This window comes from Hydra vulgaris, chromosome 15, assembly GCF_038396675.1.
Source record: "Hydra vulgaris chromosome 15, alternate assembly HydraT2T_AEP".
Lineage (NCBI taxonomy): Eukaryota > Metazoa > Cnidaria > Hydrozoa > Anthoathecata > Hydridae > Hydra > Hydra vulgaris.
In genome coordinates, this window is record NC_088934.1 from 52,731,593 (window position 1) to 52,748,138 (window position 16,546).

The 16,546-nt window shown below is 27.4% G+C and overlaps 2 protein-coding genes across 2 annotated transcripts; one reads left to right on the top strand and one right to left on the bottom strand.

The window, feature by feature from the left end:
- Nucleotides 1-545: 545 nt before the first annotated feature.
- Nucleotides 546-935, bottom strand: LOC136092065 (uncharacterized). The gene has a single exon (XM_065819783.1). The coding sequence runs from the start codon at nucleotides 933-935 to the stop codon at nucleotides 546-548; it is 390 nt and encodes a 129-aa protein (XP_065675855.1).
- A 574-nt stretch (nucleotides 936-1,509) lies between these two features.
- LOC100197996 (RNA polymerase II subunit A C-terminal domain phosphatase) lies at nucleotides 1,510-10,271 on the top strand. Its single transcript, XM_065820322.1, has 7 exons — nucleotides 1,510-1,802; nucleotides 2,263-2,352; nucleotides 6,560-6,650; nucleotides 7,526-7,651; nucleotides 7,779-8,020; nucleotides 8,129-8,478; nucleotides 9,225-10,271. Exons 1-7 carry the CDS (start codon nucleotides 1,576-1,578, stop codon nucleotides 10,247-10,249), a joined length of 2,151 nt encoding a protein of 716 aa, XP_065676394.1. The 5' UTR covers nucleotides 1,510-1,575; the 3' UTR covers nucleotides 10,250-10,271.
- Nucleotides 10,272-16,546: the final 6,275 nt, after the last annotated feature.

Below are 16,546 nucleotides of genomic sequence, written 5' to 3' on the forward strand. Positions count from 1 at the left end.
AATTTTTCAAATAAATGATTTTAAAGTTAATTTTTAGAAAAAAGCAAACTTTATGACAAATAGAAATAGAAGGAAAATAAGGATGGAAGGACCAAGTTTTTTATCCGTATTTTCGGCGTAAGTTCCTTTGACAAAATATTTTGTTCCTCAGATTTTACTTGGAATTGCTTCACATACCGGTCTGTTTCATCCCAATGAAGCTCAATGGGATTGAGGTCTGGTGACTGCGCAGGCCAGTCCATTAAAGTAAGGGTTTTTTCTTGTACTAGTTGATTCTCTGAATTAGTCCTTTTTCATAATTCCACAAACTCTGGTCAAATCTGCTACTTTGTGACCTGCAAAACAACCCCATACCATTATTGAACCTCCTCCATGCTAAACAGTAGGCATAATGCACTGCGGAATGTAACGTTCATTCTAGTGCCGGCGTACAAATACTTTTCTCTTGTTGCCAAATAATTTAAACTTGGACTCATCGCTCCAAACTACTATTTTCCATTGACTTATTGTCCATTTGGCATGTTTGCGAGCCTATTGTAGTTGTTTCACCTCATTGCTTCTCTTAGCAACGGTTTTTTGGCAGCTACACGTCCTCTAAGTTCAGCTTTCATCAAACGATTTCTTATTGTCCGGACACAAACAAGTTTTTCAGCAGTTTCATTGTATTCTCTCACTATTTGTGAAGCTGTTAATTTTCTGTTTGACATAGATAATCTCGTATTACGACGATCACCATGTTTTTCTATCTTTCTAGGCTGTCCAGGTCGTGGTAAGTCACAATATTGACCAGTTTCCTTGAAACATTTGATTGTATTGTGAACTCTAGTCTTTAGTATTTTTATTCTTTTGGCAATTTTTCTTTCTGAAACACTTTCTTCATCAAGTAAAACAATGTGAACTCTCTGTTCAAAGCTTAATTCTGAAACTGGAACCATTTTAGTACGACAATATAGAAACTAAAAAAAAAAAAACAGTTCAAATAATACAATATTTGGACAAAATCAAGGAACAGTTAAAAATAATACTTGTATTGTCTTTCATGCTGGAAGAACTCAGCACATACACTTTTGTATACTTTTGTACATAAGCAAATTTTTGGGTGCAAAAATGCCCATATCCTATTCTATCCACTTATTTATTGTGCTCTATTTATTTTTGATCCAAAAATAAAGAAGTGCGAATATGATAATCAGATATATTTATTTTTGAAATGTAAATACCGTTTTTAACCGCTAGTCTCAAATTAATTGCCGGTAGTGTGGTGTGTGTATATATATATATATATATATATATATATATATATATATATATATATATATATATATATATATATATATATATATATATATATATATATATATATATATATATATATATATATATATATATATATATATATATATATATATATATACACACATTTCTTAAAAAAAAAACATTTAATTTTGTTCCGACATGCCAAACGTCGTTGCTGTTATCGGAATAACTATAAGAAACAATAATTGACGTTTTTCTGCAGACATTTTTTTTTATTCCGTAACAGTTTGTAGTTAAATTGCTTTTAAAAAATTTAAAATGGCGACGAGAGATCTTGTACTTTCCTGTATATCTAAGTCAAAAATATTAAAATGGCACGTCAAACCAAATGATTCTGTTAAAAAAGATAATATTATTGCAACATACGTTTTTACAGAGAAAATTCCTGACTCTTCGAGCTTTATAGTTCAAAGAAAGCTAAAAGCAAAATTCAACGGAAAAGTAGTTGACCTTTCTGTTAAACCTAACGAAGATGTTTCACGTGGGTACGTTTTATGAAGCATTTAAATATATTTTATGTTATATAAAAAAACTTGTATAAGTGTAAATTTATAATTTAGTTTTTGTGATTGCTTAAACTATTATTATTGTTTGCATTTAAAAAATCATAATAGTTTAGTTTGTAGTTTTAACAAGTGATGCATGTAATAATTTAAATTAGCTCTGAAAGAATAGATCTTATTTATTAAACTACCATAATTTAATCAAGTGGTTAAAGTAAGCAATCTACAAGTCAATTACTCCAAATTATGAGTATTACTTGACAATAGTTTTCGAAGCAAATTTAAATGATTCGCTTTGACACATATTTATAAACATATTTAAATTTACATTACTTTCACTTAAGCATAAAATTAGTTTACATAATTTAATGAATTGCTTTTATTTTTGATTGTATGTAATAGTTTCTCAATTTATAATATGATATATTTGAAATATTTACAGACAAGTGGTAGCTCGCCTTATACAGCAAGATTGTGAACACAACACTCTAATGAAAGATATGTGCTGTGATTGTGGAGCAGATTTAAGAAAGTAATTTTTTATATAAATATAATTTTGTGAGTTTTATTACTTCTGGTTTAAGTCTATATGTTACTTATATATTTTATAGAGTTTAATTTTTCACCTAAATTAAGACTTTTAAAAAAAAGAAGAATGAAAAAACATTTATTTTTTCTTCTTTTTCTCTGATAGATCTTTTACACTTTTACTACCTTCCAATACATACACTTTTTAGTCTATAGTTGTATGAAATCTTTTAAGACCAGTATTTATGTTGACTACATTTTTTCAGTACTTTTATTTTTTACTTTTTTCTGATGTTTTTTTTTTAAGTTTAAATGTCAAAGTTGCATAAAAGTCTTTTAAATGAATGTCAACTATATATATATATATATATATATATATATATATATATATATATATATATATATATATATATATATATATATATATATATATATATATATATATATATATACACACACATATATATAATATCTTCTATAGCTGATTTAAATAAGCATTTGCTCACTAGTTTTGCTTATCTTTAGCTTATGGCGTTTTCAGAAATAGAAGAAAAAACCAAAGAATAACTAAAGAAAAGATTGCTGTGTCCTATCCCGAACCCTCAGTAAATGCAGCAGCACTCTGCTGCGAGTCAAGCTATTTATCTAGACACGCATATATATATATATATATATATGCGTGTCTAGATAAGCATATGCTTACTTAAAGGTGCTTAATACATGAGAGTAGGCGTTTATTAATTTTCAGAAACTTTTATTACGAAATTACATCTAGAGTTTTTGTTCTAATCAGTCACTACTGATAAGAATAAAAACTCCCAGTGTAATCAGGCTTTAAAAACAGTTGACCTTTAAAAAATTTTGTAAATCTCAATTCGCCAAAAATTAGGTTTTCGTCAAAACCTCAGTTAGTATAGCAGCTTTTCTTTGTAGCAGTAGGCTATAAGATAGTCGATATATTAACTGAAATTTCTGTATGTATGTATGTATGCATATAAATGTATATATATATATATATATATATATATATATATATATATATATATATATATATATATATATATATATATATATATATATATATTAGGGTGGTGGTAAAAACAACTTTTTTTGAAAATGTCAGCTGACAACCCCTAAATGTGTTTTATATAATAAAATAATACTGGATTTAAAAAATTTTTGAATAAAAAATATTTTTACGGGTGCCACAAGGCCCTTATACATCAAACAGGTCCCTAATAATATAAAAAAAAAAGTTTTTCAAAAGTATGTCATGTTGGGTCTCAAATGATGCAAAAATGTATAAAAATTTCAAAAATATGAATCATTTTATAATTAAATTTTTATTTAAGATTTTAGTAAACAAAAAGTTACGTTTTTTAACTAAAAATGAAAAATCGGGAATTTAACAAGATTTTTTAATAATAATATTTTTTATCTATGTTTTTATATAAAATGAATATTATTTTTGAAATTTGTATATGATTTTGCTTCGTTTGAGACCCAACATGATATACTTTTGAAAAACTTTTTTTTTTATATTATTAGGGGCCTGTTTGATGTATAAGGGCCTTGTGGCACCCGTAAAAATATTTTTTATTCAAAAAATTTTTAAATCCAGTATTACTTTATTATATAAAACACATTTAGGGGTTGTCAGCTGACATTTTCAAAAAAAGTTGTTTTTAGCACCACCCTAATATATATATATATATATATATATATATATATATATATATATATATATATATATATATATATATATATATATATATATATATATATATATATATATATATATATACATATATGCACACATACATACATACATACATACATACATACATACATACATACATACATACATACATACATACATACATACAAATATGCATACATACATACATACATATACAAATAAATGTGTGCACGCACACACAAACTTGTACTATAGTTAAAATGTTTTACCATGAAATGTAATTTTTAATCTAGCAGTGAGTAATAATCTGAATAAATTAAATTGCATTCCAATATATCAGTGAAATTTATTTTCTCTGAATGTTTTTTTTCCTTTAACTGGTTTATTCTAACAAACACAAATATTGTTTGCTACAAGCAATTAATATTTAAGTTTGAAGTTATCTGAAAACAAAGAATATTGTAGAAGGGAAAGAAAATTGTTGACAGGAGTCTTAGATAAGGAAACTAGATAAGTAAAAGTTTTTAGTGCATGAAAAAACAAATACAGTAAAGGGATGCAACTTTGCTTAATAATGAGTCAAATGAGAATGAAATTTGGTTGACAGAACTAGAGATTCTAGCTTGTTTTGGCTGCAACCATAATTTTTCTTTGTTTTAGGTGCCCCAAGAAGTTCTTATGGTTTTTCACAGAGCACTGCAGAAGAGCATTTGAAATGAAGTTCTTACCTTCTTAACCGATGTTATAAAACTTACACAGAGTTGGAGTTGAACTATGAACTCGCTTCTGACGCGAGTGCTAACCACTGAGCTACAGCTGCTCATGACAAAGGATAGTGGCTTAAGTTTTGGCTGAAAGAGCAGGTCCAACTAGATACAATATGCCTTAGGACTGTCAAGAAAAGAAAGAGCATATTTAAAATAAATAAAATGACATCAGTATTCCATACAGGGACAAATAAGAGTTTTATAAAATTAGAGAATAGAATCCGGCATAAGAGCATGGTGAGCACAATAAAGAGAGGCAACCTTAGCAGGTGGTAACTCAGCAATTGATTGTAGTCATAGTTCCCTTGAGAGGTCTGTAGTAAAAGATAATCAAAGGTGTAAAGTAGAGGACTCAGTATGCATGTATCTATCTATATATATATATATATATATATATATATATATATATATATATATATATATATATATATATATATATATATGCATACATGTGTACATAAATGCATACATATATATACATGTATACATGCATACATTTATATGTATGTATATATGCACGTATATATATATATATATATATATATATATATATATATATATATATATATATATATATATATATTCAGTACTTTTATTTTTTATGTCAACTATATATATATATATATATATATATATATATATATATATATATATATATATATATATATATTCAGTACTTTTATTTTTTATGTCAACTATATATATATATATATATATATATATATATATATATATATATATATATATATATATATATATATATATATATATATATATATATATATATATATATATATATATATATAAATTAGTAAAAACACTTATCTAATTTTTGATTTCTTCTACACTGTGTTTCACCATCAGTAGGTTCATCAGGAAGAATATATATATATATATATATATATATATATGATTATATATATATTTTTATAAATATATAAAACGTTGATTTTTGGGGTTTATTATTGAATATTATTATTATATATATATATATATATATATATATATATATATATATATATATCTATATATATATATATATATATATATATATATATATATGGATGTTGACTTTTTGGTGTCTCGGTTTCCTGTATAGAGATTTCAGAAACAATAATGGTTTCAAATAAAAATGTATTGCTTAAATTTTATATACACAAAAACAACAATTTTGAACTAAAAATTGAAAAGATCGTTTTTTATGATACGTTTGCAATTTTTTAAATAGAAAAGATTATGAATTTTGAAATCACTATAAAATTCTGGTTCTTTTTAGTCCCAGATTGATATACTTTTGAAGAAAAAAATTTCATTGATATATGGGAGCCAGTGTGTAATCAAGGGTCATGGTGGGTGATCTTTTTCAAAAATTAAGTTATTTCAGTTACTTTCAAACCTAAGCTCATCTGTTTTTTATACAGGAAACTGGAGATACCAAAAAGTCGACACTTTTTGGTATCTCCAGTTTTTCTCACTTTTTTTTTTTTTTTTTTTTTATAATTCACCTCCCCAAGGCCGAGAAGGCCACTACAGATAAGGAGGCTACTTGTGGTTATAACCCTCTCAACTCTATAACTCCGAATCAGGAACCTTGACGAACAAGGCCGCTGCGTGGAGAAACAAGTTCTTTATTTGTTATGCTGTTTTAAATGTAGACCATGCATTTTTAGAAAGTAAAATAAATTTAAATTAATACTGAGAAAAGATACATTTATCTTACTGATGTGTATTATATTTTTACTTAGAGAAGCGGGAATACCAGGTAATCTAGTTGAAGCGACCACTGCTTCTGTTCCAGTTGTTCATAATATTCTAGAACTTAAAGTCAGTGTTGAGGTAGATTTAATTAAAAATGTTTCGTTGTTGCTTTTTTTATTAATATTAGTTTTTAATAATTTAATAGTTTAAAAGCCTTTAATAATAAAAATTATCACTTAACATGATAATGTTATGCATAAAATAATTTGTTTTTGCAATTACAGATTTAAAAAAAGTTGTTAAGTTTTTTTATGACATATATTTTGATTTGTATCCTGTCATGTTAATATTGTAATTTTAGTATTGTACTTTTACCTATTAATATTTAACAAAAAATAATATATTGTAATAGGCTCTAAAAGTATAAGGATATAATCTATATTAGATAAATAACTTATAATAAATTAAAGTAAAATTTAGGTAACTCGAACCTTCAAAGAACCAAGGAAAACGATTCCACAAAACGAATGTTCGGCTTAACATGAAAATTAAAAAAAATTCTTACTTTCAAGGGGCTAGAGAGCAGTTCGAGATAATAAAAATTCGATTTAACTGGTGTTCGACTTACCGAAAATTAAATGTATATAAGTTACAATATAAAAATTTCACATAATATAGCCAACACATGAACAAAATAAATAAGGATATTACTCTATTCTCCCCCTCATCTAGCTTTGTACTTAAACACAACAAGAAAGATTTTTGTTAAGTTATTAAGGGTAAAAACATCTTTATTTACAAACCGTGATATGAAGCTTACGTTTATTTTTTTTTTCTGTGTTAATAATGTTATTTTGTTAAAGCACAGTATTAATCGTCTAAGCTAAGAGATTAAAGCATAACTATTTTATGGCTACCTATAATGATTTATTAAGGCTAATATTAAAAAAGTAATATATAATAAATGAGGTAAGTTTTATTTGAAATGATTTCCAAGTTTTTTTTAAATATAGGAAGCTGAAAAGTTGGCCAAGTATGACGAACAGCAGTTATTGCGCGCACGGAAGTTAGTTCTTGTAGTAGATCTTGATATGACACTAATTCATACCACAGTTGAACCTACTCCAAAAAATACGAAGGCAAGTAGATAGTTTGTTATTTAGATTTATCCGTTCTTAATTGCAGTGCTCTGTAACTTGTTGCTAGTAATTCTTTTGATTTAGGTAATATTTTTTTCCTTTTTACTTATACATTGTTGTACTTCAGGATGTGTTTTCTTTCAAGTTGCCTGGTCACCAATACGAGTATCACACAAAATTAAGACCAGGAGCAAGAAAGTTTTTAGAAAGTATCTCGAAGTTTTATGAATTACATATATTTACAATGGGTTCTCGTTTGTATGCACATACAGTTGCTAAGTGTCTTGATCCAGACGGCAAGTTTTTTGCTCATAGAATACGTTCTCGCGATGAATTTATCAACAGTTTTTCAAAGTTTCATGATCTCAAGTAATATTTATCTTATTTATTTTATAATGAAAAAATAATCTATATGCATATTATTCTGAATTTTAAGTTTGTGTTTTATACTTTTCAAGTATAATTTTGTTTTTATAGAGCTCTATTTCCTTGTGGAGATCACATGGTTTGTATTATTGATGACCGTGAGGATGTTTGGAACTATGCTCCTAATCTTATTACAGTTAAACCGTATAAGTTTTTTAAAGGAGGTGATGATATAAACGACCCCTTTCAAACTCCAGGTCTCTCTGTAAATAGTGAGGTTTGTGAGAAGAAAGTTGCAGATGATAATCAAGTGAAAGATTCTTGTGATGAGAAAATAAAAACTGCTAATACTACTGCAGATGAAGATCCTGCTGTTTGTAGTGTTAGTAGTGAAAAAAATGATTCTAATAAAAAAATATCTCTTATAGAATCTTCTTCAAACGAAAACACTCTTGATAAAGGTTAGTGCTATCAAACTTCTAAAATCTTGTGAGATATCTCTTCATTTTTGTAAACTAAAGGGGTTTTTTCGTGTCTTTATAAATGGCTAAATTGTTGAATTAGTATTTCTTGACACAGTGATGTTAGTACTTGGCCTTTATCTTACCTTTAGGCTTACCGACAGCAACTTGTAGCTTTTGAGGTTGATGCTTTGTTTTAAGAGTAAATCGTTGCTCATGTCATAATGCTACTTCAGTAATTTGTTTTAGTAATTTATTTTTATAAACCTTTGATTTATTTGGCTGGTTTTGATTAGTTAAGTGATAACGAATTAGTCAACTGAGCAATTTCAGTTTATTAATTAGTTCATATGTATACTAATTTCTTATTTGGTTCTTTGTGTTTATTATTGTTTTTCCTTTACAAAATGTATAAAGGACAATCGGAGATTTGGTTTTCAAAGTTTTAATGCTCTAGGGAATAATAAGAAGGTTGCTATGCTGTTTATTTTTGGCATGCTACTTGTTTTTTTTCCTATTGATATATGATGATTTATATATTTTCCTGATGGTATATATAAATGATATATTAGCTTTTAAATTATTTTGCACCTTTGTTATGGCTTTAAAAGTAACTTGTAGTTGATTGGTTTGCCCTTAGGCTAATGATCCGCAGCCTTGTTAACATCACTGTTGTTACATTTACTTAAAATGATCTGTTGAATTTTTTATCTTTTATTTTGCCATTAATTTGCTTTAAATTTTAGCGAATGGCGTCGAAAATCGTACAGATAATGATGATTACCTATTCTATTTGGATGAAATTCTTGAACGTGTTCACTATTCCTTTTATTCGACGCTTGATGCTGTAAAAGCTAAAGGAGGTGCCGCTTCTAAAGACACGGAAATCACCAAATTTTGTACATTTGGCACTATGAATCCTGACATAAGAGTAATTTTACCTGAGTTAAGAAGACAAACATTAAAGGGTTGTAACATAGTCTTTACAGGCGTCATACCTACTAATTGTCCTTTAGAGAAAAGTAAGGCATGGAAAACTGCTGTCAGTTTAGGTGCTCGGGTTACTTCTGAAGTTGTAGGTAAGGAAGAAGATGGGCTACGTACTACACATGTTGTGGCTGCCAGGCATGGTACTCATAAAGCTCATAAAGCATATAAATCGCCGGATATTAATTTGGTGAACCCGAACTGGCTTTGGTGCAGTAGCGAGCGATGGGAATGGGCGGAAGAAAGTATATTTCCCGTTCCAATTGTAGAAAATGGAACGCCTGGATCGTCTCGACAAGTTACACCTCAGCATAACTCTTTTGAATCGTTTGGAAAAGCTCATAATAAGAAAAAGTTATCTCCATTAGCCGAAGAAGGTTTTGAAATACCAAAAGACAATACAAATTTAGTAAATAGTAACCACCCTCTATCATCTTTATCTAAAACTGATATTGATGAAATGGATAAAGAAGTGAACGAGTTGATGTCAATTGATGACGATAGTAACTCTAGCTGCGCAGAAAATAAATTTGCGTGTTTATCTGATCCGGGAAAGAGGAAGCGCCCAGTCAATGATGATTTAAATCTAACATATTTAAGTAAAAAACTTTTGAAATCAGTAGGAGATAATGATGGAGAAGACGAAGATATTACTGATCATTCTAGTTCTAATGAAGATGATTATTCTAGCTCTAGTTCCTCCTCATCCAGTGATTCAGACAGCAGCTCTGAAAATGGAGATCAACTAAGGACATTGCTAGATGCTGACATGGTTGAATGTTGACATAAAATTTTCTCCTTTTAAACTGATTTATTTAAGTAACCATTTTTTTAAATGAGAGTTAGGCTCGGATTTTCATTCAAAATTGGGTAACCCTTGAGCAGGGAAGCAAATAAATTTATTATTTTGCTTCTCGGAATTGCATTGAATTAAATTTAAAAAAAAAAAAAGTTTTAAAGTTCGAATATATAGGTTACTAAAAATGGTTAGTCAACAAAAATAATATTTTAAGCATTTGGATATTTGAACAACAAAAATTGCCTTGTTTTAATATTTAACAAAACAATGTTTCCTTCGTTTGGTTCTATAGTTTAGTCCTTAAAGGTCCAACCGATTATGTTCTTAGGTTTTCTATGAAAAGTTTTGTGATTTTTTTTTCAATTCTTTTTTATAAGAATACAACTCTAATTTATTTATATTTAATTTATATCAAGTCAATGAAGTTTATGGTAAGTTCAAAGACCACTTCGTGGTAATAATATAATGAGTAACGAATAACATTAAATTTTCGTTTGTATTCAGTTAACTTGAAATTTAAAAACTTTGCTAAATCAATGCGAAAAGTGATTTTTTTTTTTTGATTTAGCAAACTTTAGTAATAACCTTAACAGTAGTAACCTTTTTTAAGGTTTAAAATATGTAGTAACCCTTGTGTAAAGTAAATCTGTATAATTATTAGTATTCGTATATATCAATCTTTTTGCAGGACTTGTTGAGTTTATGTAATTAACCTTTTTTAATTTTTGCATGTTCTTGCCTTTGTCCGTCCTTGACTTAAATTAGCACTTCTGACTTAATGGTTTCATCCAACAAAAACCACTTATATTTATTTCGTCTATTAATGATTTAATTTAAGTCAACAAAACTATTTTGATATTTTTTAGCCAATGAAATTACGGCATTTTTTTGATACTTTAACTTAAACACCTTAAAATAATAATAAAATTTATACTTTTTATTTGTATTCAAAGTTCTAGGACAAATTTGAATACTATTGGTTCAATAATAAGCTGTTTAATAGAACCTTATACCCTGCATTCTTAAATTACAATTTTTTTATTCCAATAATTTTTTTTTTAGTTTGATTGAGTAATAATCATTTGATTCTATTACACTCAATTCAATATGTTTCTAATTCAACCACGCATGTTTTATGACGTTTAGTACAGTTTTTCCATAAAAAGTACCAAAATTATGGTCTAAACTAACTTTCAATTTTTTATAAGTTATATTGTTGTAATTCTTTTAAGGATAACTGAAAAGCATAACAACAATACATTCATAGTTACCAAACTTTCTTTAAACGCCAAACTGATAATTATAGATTATGTTTTGATAGGTGTATAGTTTAAGTTCTTGCTAGGCTAGGCTGATAATGTTCCTACGAGAAAATTAAAAACTCCTTCATGCGCTTACTTGCGAAAATTAAAAACTCTTTCATGTTTTGTATGCAATAATCGCATACATAACACGAGAGAATCGATCAATCAGATATATTCTAAAAATAAATCTTCACGGCTATTTACAAATAGTATTAAAATACTAATCTCAAGTAAATACCTTAAAAAATAGTTTATTTATATACTATTAATCTTAGTAATAATAATAATAAATTAATAATAGTAGTAACCATAATAATAATAAAGTAATTATAATAATTTAAATAAATCGGTATTACTTTCCATACAGCAATCGTTTTTTCATACAAAGTTACAATTACAAACAGTAATAAACTGACAAAACGTAACAACTAACGATGACGTAAAAGCGACTATTGCTAAAAAAATTATAAAGTAGTAATTATATTAATATAATCTTTTTTAGTATTATTTTTAGTATAAAATTTAGTAAATATATTAATATAATCATAGTTGTTATAATATCATAATCAGAATATATTGCAAATATTAAAACCAAATAAATAAATACAATATAAACAGAAAAAAACTGAGAAAATCAAAGCAAAACAAAAGTTACAACAAACATCACAAAAAATTACCTTTGGCAAAAAAAACAAAAAACTTATGATTAAAAAAAATAATAATAATATAACACGGTAGAATAAAACATATATAATAAATGGCCAAAAAGAAAATAAAAACAAATAATATATAACTGTATATAAATTTATATATCACTAAAAATTGATAACTAAAAAAACAAAACAATAAGTGACTAACAAAAAATAATAAGTAAAACTATATACGCTAAAAAACTGAAGAAAAATCAATAAATATTAAAATAAATAATGCTAATAAATATATGAAAGAAAACTAAAGAAATATATGAAAAAATAATAAAAATCTTGATTTGCCAATCGAGGTTCCGATGTTTAAATAGTTTTTTTTTTCTTTCTTTGCCATTCTTTTTATATATTTCGTTCATTAACGTTTTTTTTTAACTTCTATTTTCATTACTTATTTACTTTTTTTTAGATATTTCTTTTTCTTTTCTTCTTTTAAAACATTTATTTGTACTTTTTTTTTGTTGATTTTATTTTTTGTTTAATTTATAAATGTTTTCTTTTCCCTTTTATGGGCGTGTCTAAAGGATGTCTGCTACGTCGTCGGACGTGCTTAAAAAAATCAAATAAAAGTTTTTCAACTTGAACACACTGTTATAAAAAAAAAAAATTAACTATATATGTAACAATTATAGCAAACCACAACAATAATTAAACAAATTATGCACGGTTAATTATCTGAAACAGTTGGAAAGAAATTAAAACCCGGAATACATAACAGTATTTCAGTTTCATAATTTTGCTATTATTTAAAAAAACAATTTTAATAATCTACGGAGGTTAAAATAACTTTTGAGATGTATAACTTAGTTAAAAACTTAAGTTGACCTTATTTTATTTCGTTATACAAAACTTCTTAAATATTTTCTTTTATTAGTTTAGAAAAAAAAATTTTTTAATGATTGTTTCAGTTAAAACAAATTTTAGACTTCCCTTTTCACTAGGGAGTGCTGATGTGTTCGATGCATCGGACGATTAATCGTGTGTGATGTGTCAAACACGATGCATCGAACGATTCATCATTACAAGATGCATCGAAAAGCTGGATCGTTAAACAATGCATCGAAAGAATAAAAAATATATATAAAACAGCTAGATTTAAAAATAGAATTTCATTTAGTTATTGTTATTTGTTTTTAATCATCTACAATAATGGCAAAGAAATTTTACAAAAATTAAAAAAAAAATTTTTTTTCGGGAAATTAGTCAAACTATAAAATTGTTCACACCATTCATTTTCTTCATATGTCATAAGTTTTCCTTTATGTAAACAAGTTTTTCAACTTTAGAAGCAGGCAGATTTGTTCTCCTGTCACCACAGATATTTCCAGCTGTGGAAAACACTCGTTCAGAGCTGGAGGAAGCTGCTGGAATTGCCAATGTTCTCCTGGCGAAGCGGACAAGTTTTGGAAACTTAAAAGATTGGTTCTTTCAGTAACGAAGTATATCCTCATTATCGACAATCGGCGTTGTTGTCAAATAGCTTTCTATCTCCGTCTTAAGCTCCGCTATCAAAGAGGTGCTTCCTTCCGGGTTATTAACCACTTTTCCAAAAGTTTGGATTTTCAAACTTTTGCAAAACCTTCTTACGTATCTAACTGTTGTTTTTCTTGAGGCTTTGTGTGCGTTTGTGTCATTGTATCTTCCGTTTCATCAATGAGGGATTGTGATATGTTGAGTGATGTGGTGTTCCTAAGTTCGTAAAAAGTAAATAGATTAATAGGTTGTCTAATGTAATATTAATCGGAAAAAGTTTTTTCCATGTAAAAGGCATCGTAAGGAACATCGTAAATAGAAAAATAACTAGTTTAAATAACTATTTTATAATTTTTCTTTATATAACACATCATTAATTGTTCCGGTACAATTTTGTTCGATGCATTGAACTACTAATCGCTTTCGATATATCGAACACGATGAGTTGTTCAATGCATCGAACACGATGCATCGACGCATCGTTAAACGATACATCGACGCTCCCTACTTTTCACATTCACCCTGCGTAAAATTTTTATTCAGTTTAATTGTTCAACTATCATTAGGAGGCAAAAATAGTAACAACAATTATACATTAAAATATATTAATAGACATACCCAGTTTTATTACATAAGATTGCGATTTTTTTTAATATCTTGCATTTTGATTTGAAAATAAGGAATGAAATTGTTCTAAATATGAAAAATTAAATTCGGACTCCCTTTCATCATACACCCTGCCTAATTTATTAAACTTAAGATATAGTTTTGGCTTAGTTTAAAATGTGCTTAATTTTCAAGTTTACATAGCACTCCAAAGAAAATGCGAATTAAAGTCCATTGGAGAGAAGTATTGAAGAAAAACATCACTTCCTTTAAAGTTAGACAACCAAATATTGTTTTATTTATTTATTTAGAAGAACAAAAAGGTCTAAAGGCTACTTATACTGCAGTATACATTAAAACAGTTTAATAGATCTGTGTTAAGATCAACAATATTTAAGACTAAACTGCATTATATAGAATAATGTAGTTAAACGGTTTTTAGACATCGATACAGATGATGCAAATACTACTTTTTCTAGTAAACTATTCCATAAGTTGAAAACTCGATTGGAAAAAGAAAACTTTGTGCTGTTAAGATTAAAACGGTGTTTGTAAAACTAAATCGTTGACAATTCGACAATATTCAAGCGAGTGGAACTTAAGCTTAGCTTTACGTTTGTTATAGGATGCTGACCACAGACAAAATGTTTTTTGTTGTGAAGAACCGTTGAACTTTCTCAGTTTTATTAATTTGGCAGATAGTATAAAGTGACCATACCGGAGAACAGTATTATAACATAGGACGTACATAAGTGCAGTAGGCTTTTACCATTAGTGATCTATCTCGTGAATACAAAGCTTTTAGAATTAGATAGACTCTCAATAGCTTTATGTACGATAAGATGAATAAAATTTATCAAATTTAGATGATATTCAGCTGATCAAGTTTCAGGTGTCTTTAAATCGTAACTCCAAGATCACAAATACTATTAATATGATTGATTAAAACATATACATAAAACATGATGAAAGTTCCTGGTTATTTACACTATAATCATGATTAGTTTTGATTCCGATCATTAATTTCATTAATGATTGGAAGCAAAACTAATCATGTCATCAAAATAAATAAAAAAAATCAAATAAAGCATTTTTCTATTGTTATCTGAAGTTGCCAGGTACAAACTCCAGTCATACAAACGCATAACAGCTGTGGTAAGGTTGACTGAGAGTATATCATAAGTAGAATATAGTTTTATATCATCAGCAATAAGTTTAAGTTCGTTAACGTTAAGCTCTTTATATAATCACTGATATCATTGATGAACATTATAAATAAAGTAGGGCCTAGAATACTTTCTTGTGGAACAACACTTGTTACAGATATTGTGTGAGAAGAAACATTGCTTAACTTTGCTACTTGAGATTTCATATTTAAAAAACTGGCTATCCAATTCAGAAGATTGTCAATTATACCATAAGCGGGTAGTATTATTAGTAATTTAATATGTGAAGCCGAATCAAAGGTTTTCTTTTTCTTTTTATTTTTTTTGTTATTCACCTGCTCAAGGTGCAGCCGTAGCGCTACGGCTGAGTCTTGAGATAAAGCTCTTTGAAAACAAAGATGATAATAATTTTCAAAAGGGAATGAACAATTTGGCTAAATAATAATTGATACTTAATATCTGGATATCGACATTCTATTTTTTGCCACAAATGCTTGATTAGGGTATAGTAGGGTAATTTCGGCAGTGAAATAATTTCGGCACCCCTTCAAAAGACACCTAAAAATATTTGTTCAATGGAATACTAAAATTATAGTTGGGTATTGTAGCAAGATAAACAATTTTCCTAAAAATATTGGTTTAAACTTTTATTTTTACATTACAGGTACGTTAATTTATGATTATTAGCTTTTTCTTAACATTTTTTCTCGGAAATTTTTACCAAAAGTTGTTATTTATCTTATTCAAAAGTTTAAACTGAATAAAATGTGGGCAACAATAAGATGAAACTCAAAGCATGTTACAAGATATAAAAGTTTCCCCTAGGACTGCTCTAACTTAGAGCAGTCCTTGGGGAAAATTATCTCCTTAGAGTCTAAGGAGATAATTTTGGCTGATAAATAGTTTTTTATTTCGGCAGCGCAAATTTTCCCGACCTGTGCTTTCTCTGAAACCAAAACGGAAATAAGCGTTTAAAATATTATGTATTGAAGAAGTTGATTTTAGTAACTCAGATAGTAATAAAATAAT

Excerpts from the sequence above, each read along its gene's own strand:
- LOC136092065 (XM_065819783.1), bottom strand. The coding sequence starts at position 935 with ATGGTTCCAGTTTCAGAATTAAGCTTTGAACAGAGAGTTCACATTGTT.
- LOC100197996 (XM_065820322.1), top strand. The coding sequence starts at position 1,576 with ATGGCGACGAGAGATCTTGTACTTTCCTGTATATCTAAGTCAAAAATA. Across the intron at positions 2,353-6,559 it reads TGTGGAGCAGATTTAAGAAA|AGAAGCGGGAATACCAGGTA; the intron begins GTAATTTTTTAT and ends ATTTTTACTTAG. Across the intron at positions 8,479-9,224 it reads CGAAAACACTCTTGATAAAG|CGAATGGCGTCGAAAATCGT; the intron begins GTTAGTGCTATC and ends TTTAAATTTTAG.